The sequence below is a fragment of the Anneissia japonica genome, unplaced genomic scaffold (genome assembly GCF_011630105.1).
Source record: "Anneissia japonica isolate Jap-2015-1 unplaced genomic scaffold, ASM1163010v1 scaffold287986_len575832_cov185, whole genome shotgun sequence".
In the NCBI taxonomy this organism is placed as follows: domain Eukaryota; kingdom Metazoa; phylum Echinodermata; class Crinoidea; order Comatulida; family Comatulidae; genus Anneissia; species Anneissia japonica.
The window spans coordinates 216,807-238,856 of NW_022692348.1; the positions used below are offsets into that span (position 1 = coordinate 216,807).

The following is a 22,050-nucleotide window of genomic DNA, read 5'->3' on the forward strand; positions in this document are numbered from 1 at the left end:
TTTAATTTGGCTCCACTATGTGTGAGCCTAACATGCATATAGATTTAAATATATATTACTGATAATAAATGAACAATAAAATGATTTTCTTAAGGTATTTTTCCAGATATTTACTACAAATAAAATAACATTAAAATATACACTTTAAATTCGCAGATATGAATGATATTCCGAAAAGGCGACTTAGAGTCCATAGAGTTAAAGTCAATCAATTTTATAAGTTTATATGTGACCGACCAAATTCTTACCCCACCCCTCGTGTATACTGGAGCAAAGGTCGCTATAGCATACCAATGGTGTATGACAACCGTGTCTATCAAGATAGCGAAAACAATCTGGTGATTTCCAATGCCAAACCTGAGGATAGTGATGTGTATGTGTGTGTTATTTTCAATGACCTCATCAGCAAATCTGTCTTTTCAAGGTTTCATCGCCTCGTCCTATCAGGTTTGTGTTTTTTTATATTTCATGTAAATAATTTTTAATATTTAGCAGCACAAGGGTTTACAAAGGGTAAGATGGTCATCAATATTCTTTTTTAAAGGTGTCCAAAATGTACTAAGGAGGTGTTGAACGTAGAACGGATTCACTCATTTGTGACTCGTTGCTTACGTTATACATTCTACTTTTATACGACAAATGCGAATATATCACGAACTCAAAGACTCTGATGCACTAATTTTAATGCAGTGCAGTCCTTGTTCTGGCCTGAACATAGATTTAGCCGACAACTGTTCCAGACTTCAGGAGCGAAGTTAATTTAACATGACATCATTACGTTTTACCTCATGGCAAAGTGAAAGCTTCCTATTGTTTCCTGAAATACTACACAAAAATTTTTTTTTTGTCATTTCAAAATTATTTTCACAAAAACCTACATAATTACCCAGCAAAAACTCCCCCCCCCCCACTATAGCAACTCCTCCCACCATATTTCCCACACTTATGCTACCAAGTCCTCAAAAATATACCCGGCACCTCCCCGTATAGAAATATTTAAGAGTGAGCCCCGGGGAAATTCTATTCCTGTTAATTTCTGTTGTATGCTAAATTTTATTTTTTTATCAAAACATTTTAGGCAGAGCTCCTACTGACCGCAGGTCTGTCCAGCTTGCGACCCCAATGCAAGAGACTGTGTATGTTGTTAGTGGAGATACCTTCAACCTCTGGTGCTCTCCTCAAGGCTTGTAAGTTAAAAAGCATTCTCTTTACTTTCCCTATCTTATTGCCAATTGTGGTGGGAAAAAAAGAAAATAAATTTGAATCTTTAGTCATCAACATCACTTCTGTTCTTGTGTATCTTGCTAGTTATAATCAATTAATTCCCAATATTTATATATGGAGTCTATTATGTGAATACTATCCTTAATGAACCTAGTGCCCAAGTTTCTTTTGGCAAAACTTACTTCGGGATAAAGTGGTCTTTCACCCATGTTGAAATGGCAAAAAGCAAGTGAAGAAGTACATACTGTGTATTCATTACATACATTGTGTTAGGAGGGATGATTTCACCAACACAACTTCTGATTTGTGTATTTGCTTTCTCTGTCATTTCACTCCAACAACTGTTTGTAAGGAGATGGTGGGCCAATCTCTTGAGGCTGTCTTACAGTGATGACTTGAATCTTTACAATTGTTTTTTTTTTTCCTTTAAGCCCGACTCCAACGACTGTTTGGGAGAAACTTAATGGCTCACTCTCAAACGTTGTATATGAAAATGGCGGTTTGAAGCTAACTGTGTTCAATGCGGCATATGAGGATTCTGGCAGATACAAATGCAGCTCACAGAATGGCATTGGAGACCCGTTTGAAGGCTTTGTTGATGTTGTAGTTGGAGGTAGGGAAACACTACTGGTGCCAATATGCTTAATATATTAAACTTTAATTTGTATGACATATCAGTATAATTTGTATGAACATCTATTGTCATTATGTTTATTCTAATAATATGTAGATAATAATGAAGGTAAAGATGCTTATGTAAATATAGAAGATAGCAAATGAGTAATAAGTTTTAGATCATGATTTTCATATTAGACAGAACCCTCCAATTGGAGACCACTGTGGGATCTGAAAATTTGGGGTGGCCTTGAAGGTCTATAGCTTTAGTGCTAAAAGATTGGCGATCTTGGAAAAAGTGGTCTCGAATTAGAGGGGTCTCGGAATGAGAGGGGTTTCAAATTGGATGGTGCACTGTACTATTTTATTCTCACTATCATTGCTTTAGATAAGCCATCCTGGTTGGTCGAGCTCAAGAGTATTGTACTTTCTGTTGAGGATTCTGTAACATTAGCATGTGAGGCTGAGGGCATACCAGACGTAACTTATGATTGGATGTTCAATGGGAAATCAATTTCATTAGGTAATTCTAATAGATAACATTTTTGCTTGGTACAAAGTAGTGCAACATATAAAAATAATTATTTGAATAAATTATTTGAATAAAGTGCCTCATTTGTTCAAAGCTAATACTATCACAGAAAATGTTTATGAAGTATTAAAATACTTTAGATGCATTATGTGAATACAAAATAAAGATTTAGTAGAATTAATATTATTTATTATTATTCTGTATTTTCTAATATTGTGGTTTTTCGTTTTTATTTACAATTTTTTTTCGTGGATACTTAACAGGATGAACAGATATAAGCCAGATTCCAAATGGAACTTAACCGTGAAAAATATTGGAATCGTCTAATCCAGTCTTATATAACGCATCAATGTTATGTAAAAAGCCTCAAATTTCCTTTCGACATGAGCGACTATAGTGAAAGCTTAGATAGTGAAACAAAAAGATTGTTCTAGAAAAATGTTGATAGAATTTGGTTCAATAATAGCCACCCATTACCATAGAGTAAATCCCTGGAGGACCACGGCAAGGTGTCTATGCGGCAAAGTGATGGCCTGATAAACGGAAAAAGGACGGCATGAAAACGGAAAAGGATCTGAAGAAGGATTGACCGCCAACCCCAGACTTTCTAGTTAAGAAAAGAATGCGTTGGAATCTGTCAGATAGAATTTGATTTTTTAATGTATATAAATAATTGTAATATACTGGATGAAAAGAGACAAAAAATAGTATTAATAATAATAAAATATTTCTTTTTTTTTCATCTTTACTTTATATAGGAAATGTGCGTGTTGCTGACCATACACTTCAGATAAATACCGCAAATCTGGAAAACCGTGGTGTTTACACATGCAAAGCATCCAACAGGTTTGGTACAATTTTAAGTAATGGTGCAGTCAATGTTGTTGGTGAGTTAGTTTATCATTTTCACATTATTTATTTTGCTGGATATCATTACTACTTCTGCTGCTTCTGCTACTACTAATTCTACTGCTACTTTTTTGCCACTGCCACTGTTTGCTGCCGCTGCTGCTTCTACTAATATTACTGCTATTGTGCCTCTGTTGCTGGTTCTACTATTACTGCCACTTCTTTTGCTGCTGCTGCTTCTGCTACTGCCGCTGCCATTGCTGCTGCTGTTTCTACTACTACTGCTACTGTTGCTGCCACTGCTACTGCTTTTGCAGCTGCTTCTACTACTACTACTGCTATTGCTGCTGCTGCGGCTACTGCTGCGGCTTCTACCACTACTGCTACTGCCACTCCTGCTGCTTTTACTACTTCTGCTGCTACTGCCGCTGCCACTTCTGCTGCTTTTGCTGCTGCTGCTTTTGCTACTACCAGTGGCCCCCTCCTAAATTGTTAAAAAATGGGGATAAAAAAAATTGTATTTAAATTTTAAGTCTGAGAGTGCAGTCTATTTCGTGAATACTTACCTGGATAAACCGACTAATTGCCATTGTTCCCAGCACTTTGTGGCTAACAATACACAAAGGAGGTTCTCTTTCAACGAACGTCGAATAGGGAATGAGGACGTTTGTTAGGGAGACAGTTCGTTTGTGGCGTCCTGGGTCAGACTGTTCCATTATATTTCGAATGGGTGTTCCGTTTTTGGAACAATGGCAATTAGTTGGTTTATCCAGGTAAGTATCTCACTCATAGACTACCAACATCACGATTGATTTATGTAATTTCTGGCCATCCAGAGATGCCATAATCAACTATGGTGGGGCTGAGGGCATAGGTTCTCCATCTGTGAGAGTACCTCCCTGAGCCCCCTCAATTTTGAATTCCTGGATTTGCCACTGACTGGTGCTACTGTGGCTGCCAATGCTATCATCTCTCTTCTGTTGCTGAAAATAATTCACATTTGTCGGACCATCTCAAGTCCTCCTGTAAGTTTTGATTAGTTTACTAGTTGACATCTGATACAGAAGATATTATCGATAATTTGATAACCGTGTATGCATCTTAATAGAAGTATACATTATCTAAATATAGAACTCCATAACATGCACTCAAATTTGCATTAATTAAAAAAATCTCAATAGCAGATGATATCTGTGTGTCTACTTTGTAAATACTTGCTTAAATTAACTAATTGTCAATGATCCTTTAAGAATACCCCTACGACAAAAATAGAACTCTCCGATTATCCTAGTGCATGACTGCGTCCATGCCAAAGCATCCTCCTCATTTTTATTTGTGTATTTTGATATAAAAGGGTCTGAGGAGGTAATTTTATAGATGGAGGTTCCAAGACAACTTTACGTCTATGAAATTTTTATGTGAATTTCAGAGTTTACTCCAAGGGTCATTCAGTCTAGTAACAGAAACCTGACAGTCTCCGAGGATCAAAGTGTGGTGCTTCATTGTCAAGGTTATGGTGCTCCTGTTCCAACTATTGTTTGGAAATCAGATAAATATGGTGTGGTAAGTTTATAATGTGATTAGCCCATAAGAATGTAAATTAGGCTTTTGTCTACTTTCCACATGCTCGGAGAACTGCTGACGTGAATATACAATTTTATATACAAAAGAATCATTTTCCCACGCTGACAAATTCTCATATCTCATAGTTAGACTAGATGTTTAACACAATCAGTCCTGGGAAAAATATGTTTCTGACCATGAAAATTGTCTCGATAAAATTCTTCTAGCACCAAATGTTATCTGTACACCATATTGCCCAAGAGTTTATTTTTTAGAATTTTTTTTCACCAAAAATGCCTCCTGAACATTCATGACGCCTCCGACCGCCAATCATGCACTTTTTCCAGTCCAGACAATAACGTTGTTTGACCAGGAATATGATTTTCATGTATGCTTATTTAGTATATATGCTCGTAAATTTTAACATTGCATATGTTTTTTTTTAAATATAAAGTACCCTCCTCAACATTTCTTTTGTAGGAGAAAGCAATGAGCATTTCCCATTATTCCATTAACTCTCTTATTAGAGTTATTTGAGTGATCAGACTTCACTTATAAACCCTGATGTTGGCCGTAGTCTTCAGCTCAGTTTAATTACATTTAACTTACATAACAACACTATGGTGATGTCTGTTTTTATCCAATTAGATTGATTCCAACAGCAAGTTCGAAGTCAGGGATGATGAGTATCTGATCATTCATGATGTTGAGGTGTCTGAGGGTGGTATTTACACTTGTGTAGTTAGCAATGTTATAGGAGAAGCTCAAGTCAATTTCAACATACTTGTACAGGGTAAATACTTCACTAAGTGGTATACTGTATCTTATACCAATTATACATGTATTACTGTAACTAAAGTAGCTGGAAAACAAAATAATATAACAGAGGTTGTTTGTTATTATTTTTTATTGAGCGTTTTAAGCCCAATACCAAAGATATTTGCCAAATAGTGAATTGAATCATTTGCCGAAGTGCCATATCCTGTTACAAGACAAACATAAACGCAAGATGCTCTACATAAACTAAAGCCAATTACTCAGTGCGCCAGATGGCCGTTGACCGATGCGATTCTATATAGAACGCAAGGCCGCGACTTACGCGCATGCATTCTTTTTGATGCCACTTACAATAATCAGTTACAATCATCAGACGGCGTTGTGTCGTCTACCACTCACAACAAGTGGATTTGGATTCATCAGGCGACGGTCGTACGAACATCGTACGACACAGTGAGTGCCCGGCATTATGGGGCTTGGGGAGTGGAGTTGTTTTTGGGCGTGATAAAAAAATCTAAATATGAGAGTTATTTGAGGAGCCAAGAGATCAGACTGCAAATAAAACCCGGCACTGGCCAGGTTGAACCGGGATTTTCAGCACAAGAAGCAGTTACAGTCCCTCTCAGTCAACCGCTCAGATGTAATTAATATACTGGACCGATATTTAACATAGTTCATGAATGTGTTTTAAAGATTAGTATCTTGTATTTATGAGACTAAACTTTTGGAAGGTTGTAGTTTTGATGTCAAATGTGAGAAACATACGTAATTCCTGTGACAGACAAAACATAATTATGTGAAAAAAAGTTTAGAATATCAGCAGAATGATAAATTTGCTAATTTGTTCTTGTAATGTAGGATCTGATAAAATTGTTATGGATGCAATACCTAGGAATCAGGCCATCATAGTTGGCCAATCAGCGAGCTTCAAGTGCCAGGTCCAGCACTCAAACACAGAGGTCACAGACATCGAATGGCAAGATGAAAATGGAGAAGTCATTGGTCAGACTGGTAATGCCAGTTATGTGGTGGATGACAACAACACTCTTAGCATTTTGTCAGCTGGGTTTGAGGACCAGAGACAGTACACATGTGTGGCACGCACAGATCGCATTCAAGGAACAGCCAGTGTTAGACTCTTTGTGAATGGTGTGTTTTTTTTTATAATTCCCTATAAACTGATTAATTATAAACATTTTTATGAAGTGGAACATCCTCAAAAAATTAATGAAACAGTAGGCCTTGGCTTCCGACATAAACATCCAACACAAGCATGCATTCTTATTCTTTTTCAAATTTTATGTGAAAAGATTTTTTTTTTACTTGAGACTGGCGAATATTTTTTTTGTAAGTTTTAGCAACCTTATATTTCTGACTTTGTTAATGTTGTATCTGTCATTTTTTTTTTCATTCTGTAATTGTCCAGCCACCTGCTGTTGAATATGAATTAAGATGAATAAGATCCAATTATCTTTCAGATATTCCACAACCTCCAACCGATGTCAAAGTTGAAATGCAAGAGGACTTGTTAGCCACTCTTTCATGGACACCTTCTTTCGATGGAAACACTGCGATTCTGCTTTACATAGTAGAGTACACCACACAACATGAAGGGTACGGATGGCGGAAGATGCAAGAGGTTAACGGAGCATCCAATAGCATCATTCTTAATCTTCTACCGGGAAATGAATACCGATTCCGAGTGTTTGCGGAGAATATTGTGGCCCGGTCAGCTCCTAGTTTGGCATCAAATGCAATCGTCACAGCTCCAAGCTATCCAAGCCGAAGTCCTGAAGAAGTTAAAGTTCATTTCTCTGGAGATTCCCTCATTATTGAATGGAGTGTAAGTGTATTAACATACATTGCTTAATGTTTTTAAGAAATTGAATATGATTAGTCCAATTACCTAGGATTATTTTACCATAGTAATAATCTTGATGATGATGATGATGATGATGATGAGGATGATGATGATGGGGAAGGTTGCAACAAAGGCAATGAGAAAGCATTGTTTTTTATTTAGACTTATTGAATATTATCCATTCATTAATCAGTGTTAATTATTTTTTAGACCATTGATCCAGTATACTACGGCAGCTCAGATCAAGATGTACATTACGCAATTCTAATCCAAGCTTCAAGTTCATTGACAGGATACACTGTCACCCTGCCAGTATCAGCCACATCATATATTTGGGGTGTTATAAATCCATCTGAGACTTATTCTGTTGTTGTGCAGACTGTTAATTCATATGGTGTTGGACCAGTGGCCTCACCAATAACACCTGGTGAGGATTGATATTGTTATCTAAAATATGTTTTTATTCAAAATATTGTTTGTTTTTCCACTTTCTTTAGCATACTGTAGCTTACTCTTGATATCCATTGATCATTGTCTCCTTCGTCCTTGTTAAGATCCCAAAGCTGTTTTAAATTGTCAGTGTATAGTTTTAACAATTTATTATTATTCCATATCTCTTATGATAAGGAAAACTTGTTGATTATGCCCCAAATTGTGAATGATATATTTTTTCTGATTCTGTAAGCTGTTCTACCTGTGATATTATTTTTGAATATGGTCATTTCATCAATGAGTTTGTCTTTCGTTTTTGTGAATGTAATCCTTCCCCAACGGGTACAATTAACATAAACTTACAGTATTTAATGATAATAATAATAAAGTCTTGTATATAGCGCATAATACAAGAAAGTTGCTTCTAGGTGCTTCACATAAACAAAAAGAAAACATAACCATGAAATATCCTAATACTACAAAGAAAATTAATAACAAAAACGGCATAAACAGCAGAAGAATCAACATTATTCTGTATTTTTCTAAGTATACCCTTTCTTAGTCATTAGATACAGAATCAGTCATGGACAATGTGAAACCTCCTTTGCTCCTGAACCCTCTTGAACCCACACATAATTCACCACTACTTAGTTTAATTGGCATTCACATCATATTTATATTTTTTTACTATTACACTTTGTTTACATTGTTGATGATAATGAATATTTTCTGATTTGGTAGAATGTGTTCCAGTGCATTGTAGTATATACTGTGTGTATGGATTTGTCTATGATAATAATGGCTGTCAACTATGTCAATGTAGTCCACCTCCTCCAACAACACCAGGTATATTTTAATTACTAGAAATTGCAAATTGCAAGTGAAGTGCTGCGAAGTACAACTGCATAAAATGCCGTGTACAATAGTGTTTTGCTGCAGTGACATCTCTCTACTGGCGACTCGCTGCTGCTGCTGGCGATTATCCGATGACTCGCTGCTGGCGAATCGATCTGCGCATGTGTATAAAATGGTATTTATTTCCGAAAACACTATGCCAGTCTGCAACAAGCGTCACCTAAATGTAATAATTAGCACGTTGAAATAGGCTAGTAAATAAGTTTAACTGGGTTCGTAAATAATATTGTCCTCAAAATATTGTGGCTGAGACATGAGCTGATTAAACGTAGAAATAGGAAACCTAGAAATATAGTAAAAACGCTGAATAGTACTCCAGCGTCGCGAGATGCCGACGTCGGTACGAGTAGGTTAGTCTACAAATGTCGCCTAAAGTAATTGATTTTACCCGGCAGAACGAAAGAAGGAAACTCCGCTTTTCAGTTGTCTTAGGCGATAGTTTTTTGACAAACAATGAACTTTCAGAGGTCAAATTGCTGTCAAGAATATGAATTGGCTGCTTCGCAGCAATTATTGCGTCTGTAGTAAGTCCGCCCTCTTGAATACGAAGTTATGCAAAATTTGCGGTGGACTCACTACCTGAAGATTCAAATTTTTAACACTATTGTACATGCCAAAACCAATCATTGGCTTTTTTTCTGAAATTACCAAGTTGAATTTACAAATGATATATTGTTATTGCATGAGGTATAGTAAATTAATTAAAGGAACTTTTTGCTTTGTAGTACCAACAGTTGCATGTGTAACAGTGACTTGTATTGGATCCTGTCCTGGTGGTAGACGAGTTGATGAAAACGGCTGTCAAACATGTGAATGCATTGGACAGCAAGGTAGTTGTGTTTCCCTCCTCCTACCACATTCCACCCCCCCCCCCTCCATGTGTAGTTTAACATAGAATACTTAGGATTTGTTGCAGTTTTTTAGTATCCAGCAGGACGTCCTTGTATGTTGTTAATTTTTGTAGCAATTAGATGCAAGCACTTTTAAATTTTAATGACAATTGTACATAGATTGAATTACTTGCCTGTAATAAATTGTTTATGTTTTTATTTGTATGATTAATAAAGCATGTTTTTTCAAGCGTGAAGTATAATAACTGTTTAGAATAGAGACAAAATTAGTCCCATCAACTGCACCCATTGCATATCCTTTGCTGCATGTGTGTTGTTCCAGGCAGGTTGATAATGATGGATATTAAGTAAAAGTATGTTTTTTAATGCATTAAAAAATGCAATGCAATGCAAGTTTGATGCATAGGAACATGTATAAATGTTGAAGAAAACACCACACTTGTGAAGCTATGTCAAAGGAATTGTTTATCTTTTTATATTTCATATCTTGAAAAGTGCTACCACAAATAGCAGGGGCAGATTTGGTGGGGTAGGCCCAGCCCCCCCCCCTTTGGGAGGTTAAAAAAGATAAAAGAAAGATAAAAAGAAAGAAAAAGAAAAAATGATAGCCCAGAACGCCTCAAATGTTATTTTCGGACGTCTAGAACACAAAGATTTTGCGGAGGCATGCCCCCAGACCCCCTAGGACATTGTTGTCTCGTCGGCCCAAATTTCGGCCCCCCCCCCCTTTTGGACATCTCTGGATCCGCCCCTGAATAGAGGGCGTCCTTCGACAGAATGTGAAAGCAAAGAGTATAGAACTGCAACAGATACGACTCGGAGTTTCCTTGGAATGTTATCCTATTTCAGAATGTACTACCATAAACTGGAGGGCGTCCTTCAAAAGGCAAATTTCGAACTCTATTTGAATTCTAATAGGGTGCCCCCTTTTTCATGGTACTACTTTTTAAAAATTGTTTTGTTGTGCACATACAAAATCAGGGCAGTTGGACCCCTTGCAATTCTGTACTGTTTGGTAAAAGGCGTTTGGATCAAACGCGTGGTGTGAAATTCGGACTAATTCGCTAGTACTTTTTTAACTTTTCATTGCGTGCAAATAAAATCAGGGCAGTTGCTATTTTTTTTTGCTTACAGCACCTGTCAGCTGCCCACCTATGGCTGATTGCCAGATGTTTTGCAGTCAAGGATTTGTGAAGGATAAAAACGGCTGTGACACCTGTGAGTGCTTGTACTCAGCTACAGATGATACAAATGGACCAGTTATAAGTAAGTCTTAACTGTGTAGTCTGTTTCCTAAATACTTAAATAGATTGTTAGGATAAATAAAATGAAATTATTTAATTGTTTATGCAAATACACATGTTAGGGTATGCACTACAGTGGGCATAAAAATTTCAACCTAAGCTAGAGTGAGTGGAGCATAAACCTTTAACATATAAGTTTGCACCCCTGCGACAAAAATCAAACCATCCAATTGTCCCAGCCTGTGACTATTACAGTATGTGAATTCTGAATAAACAGATTGTTAAATTTCTTATTGAGTATCTTATCTTTCAACACTAATGGAATTGCACTACACTAAGACTCTTTCAACAAACTAACCCACTTCGATTACGGGGTAAGGTTGAGAATTGTGATCAGGCACACTAGAATTAGTAAGCTATTATTGTATTGGTGTAGGGAGCCATAGCTCCCAAGTAGTTAAAGGGGGGTCACAGTGAAAATTACATGATTTCAATAAAATTTGTTCTGAAGTTGGGTATGGATCAGATACTATACTAGATTTTCAAACAATCTTTCTTTTCATTTGCACTGAGTTCTTCTATCTTTCTGTTTCCTATTGTGTACTCAAGACCTCCTATTGTGTACTTTTTATATCTAGTGTTTCATGATAAGGATCAACATATACCATTTGTTGCTTCCTCAGAATGTGAACCTTTTCAATGTTCGTTAGAATGTAATTTTGGTTATGAAACCAATGACTTTGGTTGTACTGTCTGTGAATGTTTTTACCCAACCTCTCAATCAGGTAAATTCCATGAGTTCAACAAATTAAATTCTATTCATTTTATATAGAATTGTGTAATTTGTCTATTATGTGAATGGAATTGGTAAGTTTTTAAACACACACACATACTGTAGTAGCAAGGAAAGAGTGTTCTTATGTGATTTCTATTTGAAATTAAATAATTGATTTAAAAAAAATAAAGGTATTGTTAAAAATATTGTTTCTGTATATTGTTTAAATTTCTAATCCAATGTTGGTAAGTAGGCCTATTTTTTTGGAAACAGAGCTATGCTTCTGGAATATATATAATTTTTTGTTTGTTAGTTTTTTTTTTTTTTATTAGAATCCAAATTTATGTGGCGCCTTTCATTCTGGAGAATATAAAAAGGTGCTGGCATCAGTTTTTTTGTCTGGTCATTGGATACTTAGTTGGCAAACCAGCACATTTTTGTGTAAGTTTCTCCGCTCACTGGGGAGTATATCTAGTCACACACAACTACATGCGTTCAATTCCGCACCATCCTCCCATGTACCCATTTATACACAAGAGGCCCAATGACCCTCAAACTCCCGATCTCACAATCAGAAATCCAACACCTTACACCCTGCGCTACATGCTCCTACCATTTCTGCAACATCTGTGGAATCTTTTAAAAAATGGCTGAGTCGACCCTTCCCCAAGAATAAATGGTAAAGCAATCAAGTACAGTATCAAGTATCCTGTATTTATAAAGCAGTAGCAACCTGTTTTGTCTTTACTAATCTCTTTTGATTTTATGTTATTAATGTTATGTCTGAAATTTGAATAAAGAAATTAAACTTAATTTAATGATGTTCTGATATTATAAACATTTTTTTTTTCCTCTTTTTAAAGATATCAGTTATGTAGACTCAGCGGGCGATGACTGTCCGCCTTTTGTCTGTGACAAGTTCTGTTTCTTCGGTTATGAGGTGGACAGTGACTATTGCAGGATATGTACATGTCGGGCTTACAATGGTAAAAAAAATCAAGCATCTTAATAAAAATACTTGTTAATTTACTTACTTTACTTACTTAAGCTGTCCACACTAGCTGTTGGCTGTGTGATGGCTTCTGGATCATGTCATGCCAGACCTTTCTATCTTGGCAGATTCTACAGGCTTCTGTTAGTGACTTCATCCCTCCGGTTTGGCGGTCTGACTTCACTAAGTCCTTCTATCGTTTGGCTAGTCGTCCACTTGGTCGCTTATTAATTTAGTTTTATTTAAATCATCTTTTAATGGCTTGCAGAATACAATATCAACAGCACAAAAGAAAATGAAGCACTCTGTTTCAAATAGATGAATAAAAAACAATGAATCTGTACTACAAACTAAAGGAATATTCTGAAAGAACTAGAAGAATGTTATTACAACAACAATTCGCTGAAAATTAAAAATGTGTATGTGCTTTGTATTTGCAACAAGGAAAGAATCACATAAACGAATCAAACTAAAGTGTAGAGGTAGGAATGCCCTGTGTAGTATTCAAATTAACTTTGTCAATAGATATATCATATTCTCCAAAATTACTCTTCTAAAAAATTATAATACAGTAGAATCCCTAATAATGGACACATTGGGACCGAAAAAATTGTCCCCATTAAGGGTGTCCCTTGAACTGGGGGTTTGCTGTAGTGTTGAAAGCTATACTTTCCCTCGTTTCGTGGCCAAAACAGTGTTCCTTTAATAGGGGTGTCCCTTGTACAGGGCTTTTGGCGTAGTGTTAAAAGGTATACCTCCCTCGTTTCATTGCCGAAATATTGTCCCCATAAGGGGTATCCTAAAGGAGAGGGCTCTACTGCATACCTAATGTTGATGTTACCATATTGACTTCGTTGTTTGTTGCTTTTATATTCAGTAAAGTAAAAAGTGTTGATTTGCCGGTTAATAATTATAAATAATAATAATTATTATTATTATTATTGTTATTATTGTTGTTGTTGTTGTTGTTGTCGTTGTCGTTGTCGTTGTTATCATTATTTCACTGAATCGGACTTAAGGGGAATATCTTTTGTGTTAGTTTCCCCTAAACGTCATGCTATTTTCCCCTTAACATTGTTTTTTCAATTGTTCTCTAATTTCCCCATTGTCTAAGTTCCCTGGTTTTAGTAACATCATCATAATAATAATAATAATAATAATAATAATAATAATAATAATAATAATAATAATACAAAATTGTATAATGTGACAGTGTTAAGGATTCTTCATTAGAAATAATGACTTGTTTATTTGGTAGGTTATGAGTCCCTTGTGCCTGAACTCTCATCACAGTTCATGCTACAGGTTATAAAATTATGTATTGTTCATTGTTTATAATTGAGTCTTCCCATGCTGAAACAATTTACTTTTTAATACTGTATAATATTCATAATATATAAGCTTTAACATGATGGGTCAGTTGCTGAAATCGACTTACTATTTCCAGAGTTATGAGTAAATGTATTATGGCTCCTCTGTACTGAACTATACAATATTATTAATATTATATTGTCACATTCTGTGCAAATTACTCAGTTTAACAATTAGCGAGAGTTGGCTGGTTTTGAAATGGCAAGCCTCAATTGTATTGTTTTATGAATGGTAAATATTTATTTTAAAAATTGTTATATTTTTTACACAGAAAACCTACTACCACCAGCCCCAGAGAATGTCAGGTAAAATCTAAAGTTACATACTTAAGTTTGATGATTTTCTCAATTTCTTAGTAATGCATGAAATACATTGGCGGACTGTAGGGTAAATTGCAGGGTATGCTAGGTATTGGCATATCTAGGATGTACAAGGGGCGCACACATCCCTCCCCCTACCCCTGAAAAAAAATACTCGCCCATCCCCCAGTCGCACCCCACCCACAGATCATGCTCAAGTAATTAAAAATCACCTCATATCACCTTAGTTTGCGAGTTATCCCCTCATAATCACCGATCCCCCGCTTTACCTTCCTGTGCCCATCAGCTCCCTTCCATTTCAAGACCTCTACGCCACTGATGCTAGGGCCTGCTTGCTTGTCTTGACGGTCCAGCACTGATGAAATGCTACATTAATACTTGAGAAAGCAGCTTAGCACAGGCAGTCGGCTAAACAGATGGCATCTCTTACACCTTTCCAGACTGTCAAACTTTCTTTGACAAAAGCATGTGTCATGTCTAAATATGGTCATGGTGACATTACATCATGACCATATATAGGCACATCATGACTGTATATAGGCACATCATGACTATATATAGGCACATCATGACTATATATAGGCACATCATGACCATATATAGGCACATCATGACCGTATATAGGCACATCATGACTATATATAGCACATCATGACCATATATAGGCACATCATGACCATATATAGGCACATCATGACTAAATATAGGCACATCATGACCATATATAGGCACATCATGACCATATATAGGCACATCATGACTATATATGGGCATATAACAGTTTTTTGTCAAAGAAAATTTGATAGTGCGGGCAGACCTTTACGTATCATGAGATGTCATGAAGTGTCTCAGTATCTTCTCTGGTTGGTGGGATAGCACATTAACATCTCTTTAAGCTTTGTCCAGTGACACTATCGCATTTATATATATTTTATTTTATACTAAAGAAATATTGATTAAAGTGCTTATATTTGTTGCAGTTGCTTTGAGAAAAGGAGCTTGACGTTACAGGAAATTGATTCAGCTCTGAATTCAGGCTATCTTATAGCACCATTTCCTGAAGCACCGGTGTGCGACAAGGATGGACATTTTGTAGAGCAGTCATGTACTGTAGAAACTGGGTAAGCTAGAAGGAAGGAAAATATATAAATTTTGTTTGGTATTGTGAAGGTGTATATGATATTCTATATGATAGTCTATATGATAGTTTATATGATAGTCTTTATAATAGTCTATGTGATAGTCTAGATGATAATCTATATGACAGTCTATATGATAGTTTATATGATAGTCTTTATAATAGTCTATATGATAGACTATGTGATAATCTATATGACAGTCTATATAATAGTTTATATGATAGTCTTTATAATAGTCTATATGATAGTCTATATGATAATCTATATGACAGTCTATATAATAGTTTATATGATAGTCTTTATAATAGTCTATATGATAGTCTATATGATAATCTATATGACAGTCTATATAATAGTTTATATGATAGTCTTTATAATAGTCTATATGATAGTCTATATGATAATCTATATGACAGTCTATATAATAGTTTATATGATAGTCTTTATAATAGTCTATATGATAGTCTATATGATAATCTATATGACAGTCTATATAATAGTTTATATGATAGTCTTTATAATAGTCTATATGATAGTCTATATGATAATCTATATGACAGTCTATATAATAGTTTATATGATAGTCTTTATAATAGTCTATATGATAGTCTATATGATAATCTATATGACAGTCTATATAATAGTTTATATGATAGTCTTTATAATAGTCTATATGATAGTCTATATGATAATCTATATGACAGTCTATAGAGAAAGCAGCTTAGCACAGGCAGTCGGCTAAACAGATGGCATCTCTTTACACCTGTCCAGACTCTCAAAATTTCTTTGACAAAAGCATGTGTGATGCCTAAATATGGTCGCATGATGACATCACATCATGACCGTATATAGACACATCATGACTATATATGGTCATGATGACATCACATCATGACCATATAAAGGCACATCATGACTATATATGGGCATACAACAGTTTTTTGTCAAAGAAAATTTGATAGTGTGGACAGAGCTTTACGTATTCATGAGATGTTATGAAATGTCACAGTATCTTCTCTGGTTGGTGGGATAGCACATTAACATCTCTTTATGCTTTGTCCAGTGACACTATCGCATATATATTTTATTTTATACTAAAGAAATATTGATTAAAGTCCTTATATTTGTTGCAGTTGCTTTGAGAAAAGGAGCTTGACGTTACAGGAAATTGATTCAGCTCTGAATTCAGGCTATCTTATAGCACCATTTCCTGAAGCACCGGTGTGCGACAAGGATGGACATTTTGTAGAGCAGTCATGTACTGTAGAAACTGGGTAAGCTAGAAGGAAGGAAAATATATAAATTTTGTTTGGTATTGTGAAGGTGTATATGATATTCTATATGATAGTCTATATGATAGTTTATATGATAGTCTTTATAATAGTCTATGTGATAGTCTAGATGATAATCTATATGACAGTCTATATGATAGTTTATATGATAGTCTTTATAATAGTCTATATGATAGACTATGTGATAATCTATATGACAGTCTATATAATAGTTTATATGATAGTCTTTATAATAGTCTATATGATAGTCTATATGATAATCTATATGACAGTCTATATAATAGTTTATATGATAGTCTTTATAATAGTCTATATGATAGTCTATGTGATAATCTATATGACATTCTATATAATAGTTTATATGATAGTCTTTATAATAGTCTATATGATAGTCTATGTGATAATCTATATGACAGTCTATATAATAGTTTATATGATAGTCTTTATAATAGTCTATATGATAGTCTATATGATAATTTATATGACAGTCTATATGATAGTTTATATGATAGTCTATATGATAGTCTAGATGATAGATTCTTAAATACATAACCTGGATGAACTAATATAAGCCAGAATAATTGAATTGTCTCACCCAGGCATATATAACACATCAATTTTATGTACTGGTTACATAACGTTAATGTGTTATATACGCCTGGGTTAGATGATTTCATTATTTTAAGTTCCAGTAGCAATCTGGCTTACCTCTAGCATATTCCAATTCAATCAATAAGATTTGAAACATTTAAGGTTTACTTAATTTGGTCCATTTTCTAAATATGTTTTAGATCAAAAATGTTACATGAAAGAAAAATTAGATAACAATGCATACATTACATAAATGCATATCTTCAGCATATGAGTAAAACATAGCACTTATTTTCTAAAATTATTACATATAATTTAAAAATGTATAAAATTGAAGTTATTGTCATCATATTTTCTTAACTTTCAGATGCATATGTGTTAACAAATTTACAGGCTTCGCCAGCCAACTTGAATACCCTGATTGTGGTAAGCTTGCAATAGATTTTATTGCAATAATAACTTTATTAAGTTTTGTGTTATACAGTGTTCTGAATGGCTGATCGTTTTTTTACATCACAGCTCAGTACAAGCCATGTCTGCTACACTTTTCTGGTACTATGATCGAAGCTATCAGAAGTGCAGGATATGGCGAGGAAGCTAACCAGATACAAAAAATGGTGGACAACCAGAATTTGGATCAAGCCATTAGCATTCTTGCAGTGCTGGATGAAGAACTAGTTAGCGTTTACTTGGTTGATCAGTTCTTGCCGGAGTGCGATAGTTTTGGTGATTACAACGACAAATCACGTCAACTGTCAACTGGAAGTAGCATTTGTAACTACAGAAATGGAACGTTGATTCCAAGCAGTTTACGAACATTTGATGAACCATCTGTCAACTGCTATGTATATCTCGTTGATGGTAAATCTCCAATTAATAGTTTTTCATAATGAATAAAATGATATAATTAATCTTGGTGATCAGAAAAATATTTTTAGATATAAATGATGGACATTCATAATTAAATGTTATAATAGATTTTTTTTATTTTATTTTTTTTTATTATTATTTTTATTTATTTATTTAGGGGCACACACACACACACACAAGCGCCGATGATGGCCAATAGGGAATATATTACTGTTACGATTACTTCTACGATTAGGTTACATTCCCTTTCACAAGACAAACATATACACATGATGCTTTACACAAATTAAATCTCATAATGAGGTTTAGGGAGTGCAGTTGTTTTCTTCGTGAGAAAAATCCTATAACACTGATAGGAATTGAACCCAGGATCCTTAGATTGGAAAGCAAGCATCTTAAACACCAAGCTATTCAACTCTACTTCCTTTTATTATTGAATTTGTAGAAGCTCCCTCGATAGTCTTCGATACTCAACCATCAGATTCCACAGTAAAGGTTGGTGGCAATGTAACACTTAGTTGTGCCTTCAGTGAGGTAGAAGGCTACGTCTACTGGGTTAAGAATGACATTCCCGTCAACGTGTTCCCACATGGTCGTTATCAACTAGAGCGAAAAGAAGCAGACAAGACTTATAATCTTCTGATTGTTAATGCTCAGAAGGAGGATGAAGGGGGCTATACTTGTGGAGTTTCTTTGAAATCATTGAGTAAAACAAGTTCAGTAGCTTACCTGACTGTTTCAGAAAGTATGTGGTTTTTCCATTATTATAAAGACAATATCATATAAATCTACTGTAGAATAAGTTTAAAAAATGAAAAAATATAAGTGTTTAATTTCTATTGTCCAATATAAGTCACTGGCTTTCAACTGAAAATTTAAAATTGATAAAATTTCTATTTCAGGTACAACAGTTGGGGTGCAACAAAGGTCAGTGATTTATAACATCTGTTGAATATTCATGTATAGTCATGTATTTGTATCTATTTTTATATAATGTTTCCACAGCATGGATTACTGTCACATAGTTTCCATGTATGTTATAAATTTTATAATATGCAAGATATAATTCCATTCTGGTTTCATTGGAACATGACTTGTAGAAATCAAATATTTTTAATGTGAGCTCTCGGCTGTGATTGTGTTTTATGTTAAAAATTCCTGGGATTATGTATGTCCATGCTATGTAGTAGTAGTAAAATTTTATTTATTCACGAAGCGCAAATCAACATTTACAATACTGTTTTTCATTATGGCCGTAAGGTACCTTATTTAAAATTAACCAATTACACATAAAGGTAGATCATAAAAAGCAAAAGTTAAATGCAGAAATTAAATAAAATAGATACAAAATATAATTATTAAACAGTACAGAATGCAAAAGTCAGCAATTTAGTAAAATAAAAGTACTGTAATGTGGTAATGCGAGAAGTTTATTTTTATATACTGTTGTATATATTTTTCACATTTATGTATTATTTCTTTTTAAATTAATATTACTGTTTTTCCAACAGATGCTTCGAAAAAAGAGATTTTCTAATCAGTGGACAAGAACTCCTAAAAGAATTGGAAGTTGAGGTTCCTGATGTGCCTCTGCCATCATGCACTGCAGATGGTCGTTTTGAAGTCCTTCAGTGTGTTGAAGGAACTGGGTAGGATTTCTCATGTATTTTCCACTTCATTTTATATGCCCTATTGAGCAGCACCTTTTCTTACAAACATGTTTATCATCCTGATTGATTCAGTCCCTATGATACTTTTCCAACTAATCATCTTAAAACTTGTACTGTTCATTACATGCATTGACTCTTTTTACTTAAACCATTTTTTCATTTGATTCTGACCTAAATGAAATACTTATTCTTGGCCATTAAAGTCTGTTCAGATGGATTTTGCTCTTTTGATAATATATTGAATGCTTGTCCTTTTAAGGCCTACTCAGATAGCATTGTACGATGAAGTCTGACCCAATATGGTGTCTCATTAGGTCTGTGTTTATCGTTTCCTTTTATTCACTCCATTTCATATGAATTTTAATGTGTATTTGATATATATTTTTGATGAATAAAAGTGATATAAAAGAGAATGCTGAAACAATAGGTCTGTGTAATAGGGACAGTTGCTTTACACAGCAACCTAAAGACTATCCTGACAATAAATTGTGTCTGGCTGTCTCTTTCAATGCTCTCTTATTTGGCCTTTAGGTGGACATCATTGAGATCCAGTACAGAACATCTCCTTTTAAAATGTATTCAGTATCTTAACTCTTGCTATTCAGAAAGAGACATTTTTTTGCTCTGAGAATTCCTTTGGGAGATGTCTATGATGCTATATCTTTTTTTTTTCAATTTTTCTTGCAAACCCTAAGGAGTTTTAAATGTTTTATATTGATATTTGCTATGTCCTTTTGAATTCAAACTACTGTATATTGACTGGTATAAAGTATTGCTTGATCTTGCAGATGTTATTGTGTAGACAGTGATAGCGGCGAATTTGTTGAACTTTTTCCACCAGATTGTGGTAAGGTTTATATTATATTTCTGGAAAATTAGATTAGATAAATGTTTTAAAAAATATCACAGAAGATTGGGAATGATATTAGATTTTGTGAATTGATGTAAAGTATTGTAGACAAAATTCATAATATTAAATTAATATTAAATTGGAAAAACAGATGTTAAACTGTGAGTTATAATCAAGATGAAGATGATAATTTTTTTTATCAATTAAAAAATAATAATTGGTATTTTTAATTGATCATTAAAAAATACTCAAATTAAAAAAATACAAGTTATAAAAATAGATACATATAAAGGTTTTGTTTTTGGTCATGTTTTTTATTATTTTATATTTCTTTACTAATAACTGAATCTATCTTTACTTTCAGTACCAGTAGAAGATTTAACGTAAGCATTTTATATAGTTATTTTTTGGTAATGGGCAACATCATGTAATATATGTTATAAAAGAGATCAACTAAAGTTGACCAGGACTGTGAATGAAATTAACTGGCTTAAATTTTAAATAAAAAAAATAACACATTCTGAAAAAAATTTCATTATTAGGATGATATAAAGACGTGACCTCCATAACATAAGCGTTGTTGCATCAAAGGTCACACATAGGATAGTGCCACCATTATTTAGTATAAATAAATGAATATTCATTATAGCAGTGAGATAGAACATTGTTCAGAGATATAAGATTGACAGTATGATTTATTGAATGAAAATATATCTTGCAGTGTTTGATGTAATTTTTCCTGGTTTGCCCTTAATAATCATGTGTGTGCTATAGTTTAGCGATTAATTACATTAATTTCTTTTATCCTTGATGGTTAATTTTCAAGGAAACAAGGGGTTAATTAGTTTATCAGTGTTAAGTATCTCACTATAGACTAACAACATCACTACTGATTAGTTTAATCACTTGTAGAGTATACTGACATGACTTAAGTAATGTATAAATTTATTATAGTTGCAAAACATGTTTCTTGAGATAATTTAAATATTTTGTATCACAGGTGTGCTCAGGTAACAGCGTCAATCAAAAAAGCACAGCAGGGTGCTGAGGCCCCAGGAATTGCTGGTGTACCAACACTTACATGCTCAGAAGATGGCAACTATGAACCTGTCCAGTGTGTTGGTGGTGTTGGGTATGGTCCATTCATTAATTAAAAATTATTATTATTATTGGAGACTATACTGAGTGTAATCCAAATCTACCTAACAAGCAAATTCAGCATTGAAGAATGACTTACATACAAAGCCCAAAACTTTCTTGCCCATGGGCCCCCTGACTAACCGTTACACCATTGTGATGATGATGTTTAATATTAGCC

The 22,050-nt window shown here is 34.3% G+C and overlaps 1 protein-coding gene across 1 annotated transcript in view; it reads left to right on the plus strand.

Annotated features, from left to right (window-relative positions):
• LOC117100282 overlaps positions 1–22,050 on the plus strand; it is a 50,202-nt gene that overhangs the window by 10,046 nt on the left and 18,106 nt on the right. The window contains exons 16-40 of the mRNA XM_033239932.1: positions 157–447; positions 1,079–1,187; positions 1,656–1,837; positions 2,228–2,362; positions 3,130–3,258; positions 4,650–4,783; positions 5,432–5,576; positions 6,419–6,709; positions 7,039–7,403; positions 7,632–7,848; positions 8,595–8,699; positions 9,494–9,598; positions 10,754–10,885; positions 11,547–11,648; positions 12,502–12,624; positions 14,272–14,305; positions 15,301–15,441; positions 17,710–17,768; positions 17,862–18,203; positions 18,658–18,957; positions 19,115–19,139; positions 19,724–19,861; positions 20,671–20,729; positions 21,097–21,115; positions 21,733–21,864. Of these exons, the coding sequence (XP_033095823.1) occupies positions 157–447; positions 1,079–1,187; positions 1,656–1,837; positions 2,228–2,362; positions 3,130–3,258; positions 4,650–4,783; positions 5,432–5,576; positions 6,419–6,709; positions 7,039–7,403; positions 7,632–7,848; positions 8,595–8,699; positions 9,494–9,598; positions 10,754–10,885; positions 11,547–11,648; positions 12,502–12,624; positions 14,272–14,305; positions 15,301–15,441; positions 17,710–17,768; positions 17,862–18,203; positions 18,658–18,957; positions 19,115–19,139; positions 19,724–19,861; positions 20,671–20,729; positions 21,097–21,115; positions 21,733–21,864 (3,814 nt within the window). The remainder of the gene's footprint in view (positions 1–156; positions 448–1,078; positions 1,188–1,655; positions 1,838–2,227; positions 2,363–3,129; positions 3,259–4,649; positions 4,784–5,431; positions 5,577–6,418; positions 6,710–7,038; positions 7,404–7,631; positions 7,849–8,594; positions 8,700–9,493; positions 9,599–10,753; positions 10,886–11,546; positions 11,649–12,501; positions 12,625–14,271; positions 14,306–15,300; positions 15,442–17,709; positions 17,769–17,861; positions 18,204–18,657; positions 18,958–19,114; positions 19,140–19,723; positions 19,862–20,670; positions 20,730–21,096; positions 21,116–21,732; positions 21,865–22,050) is intronic.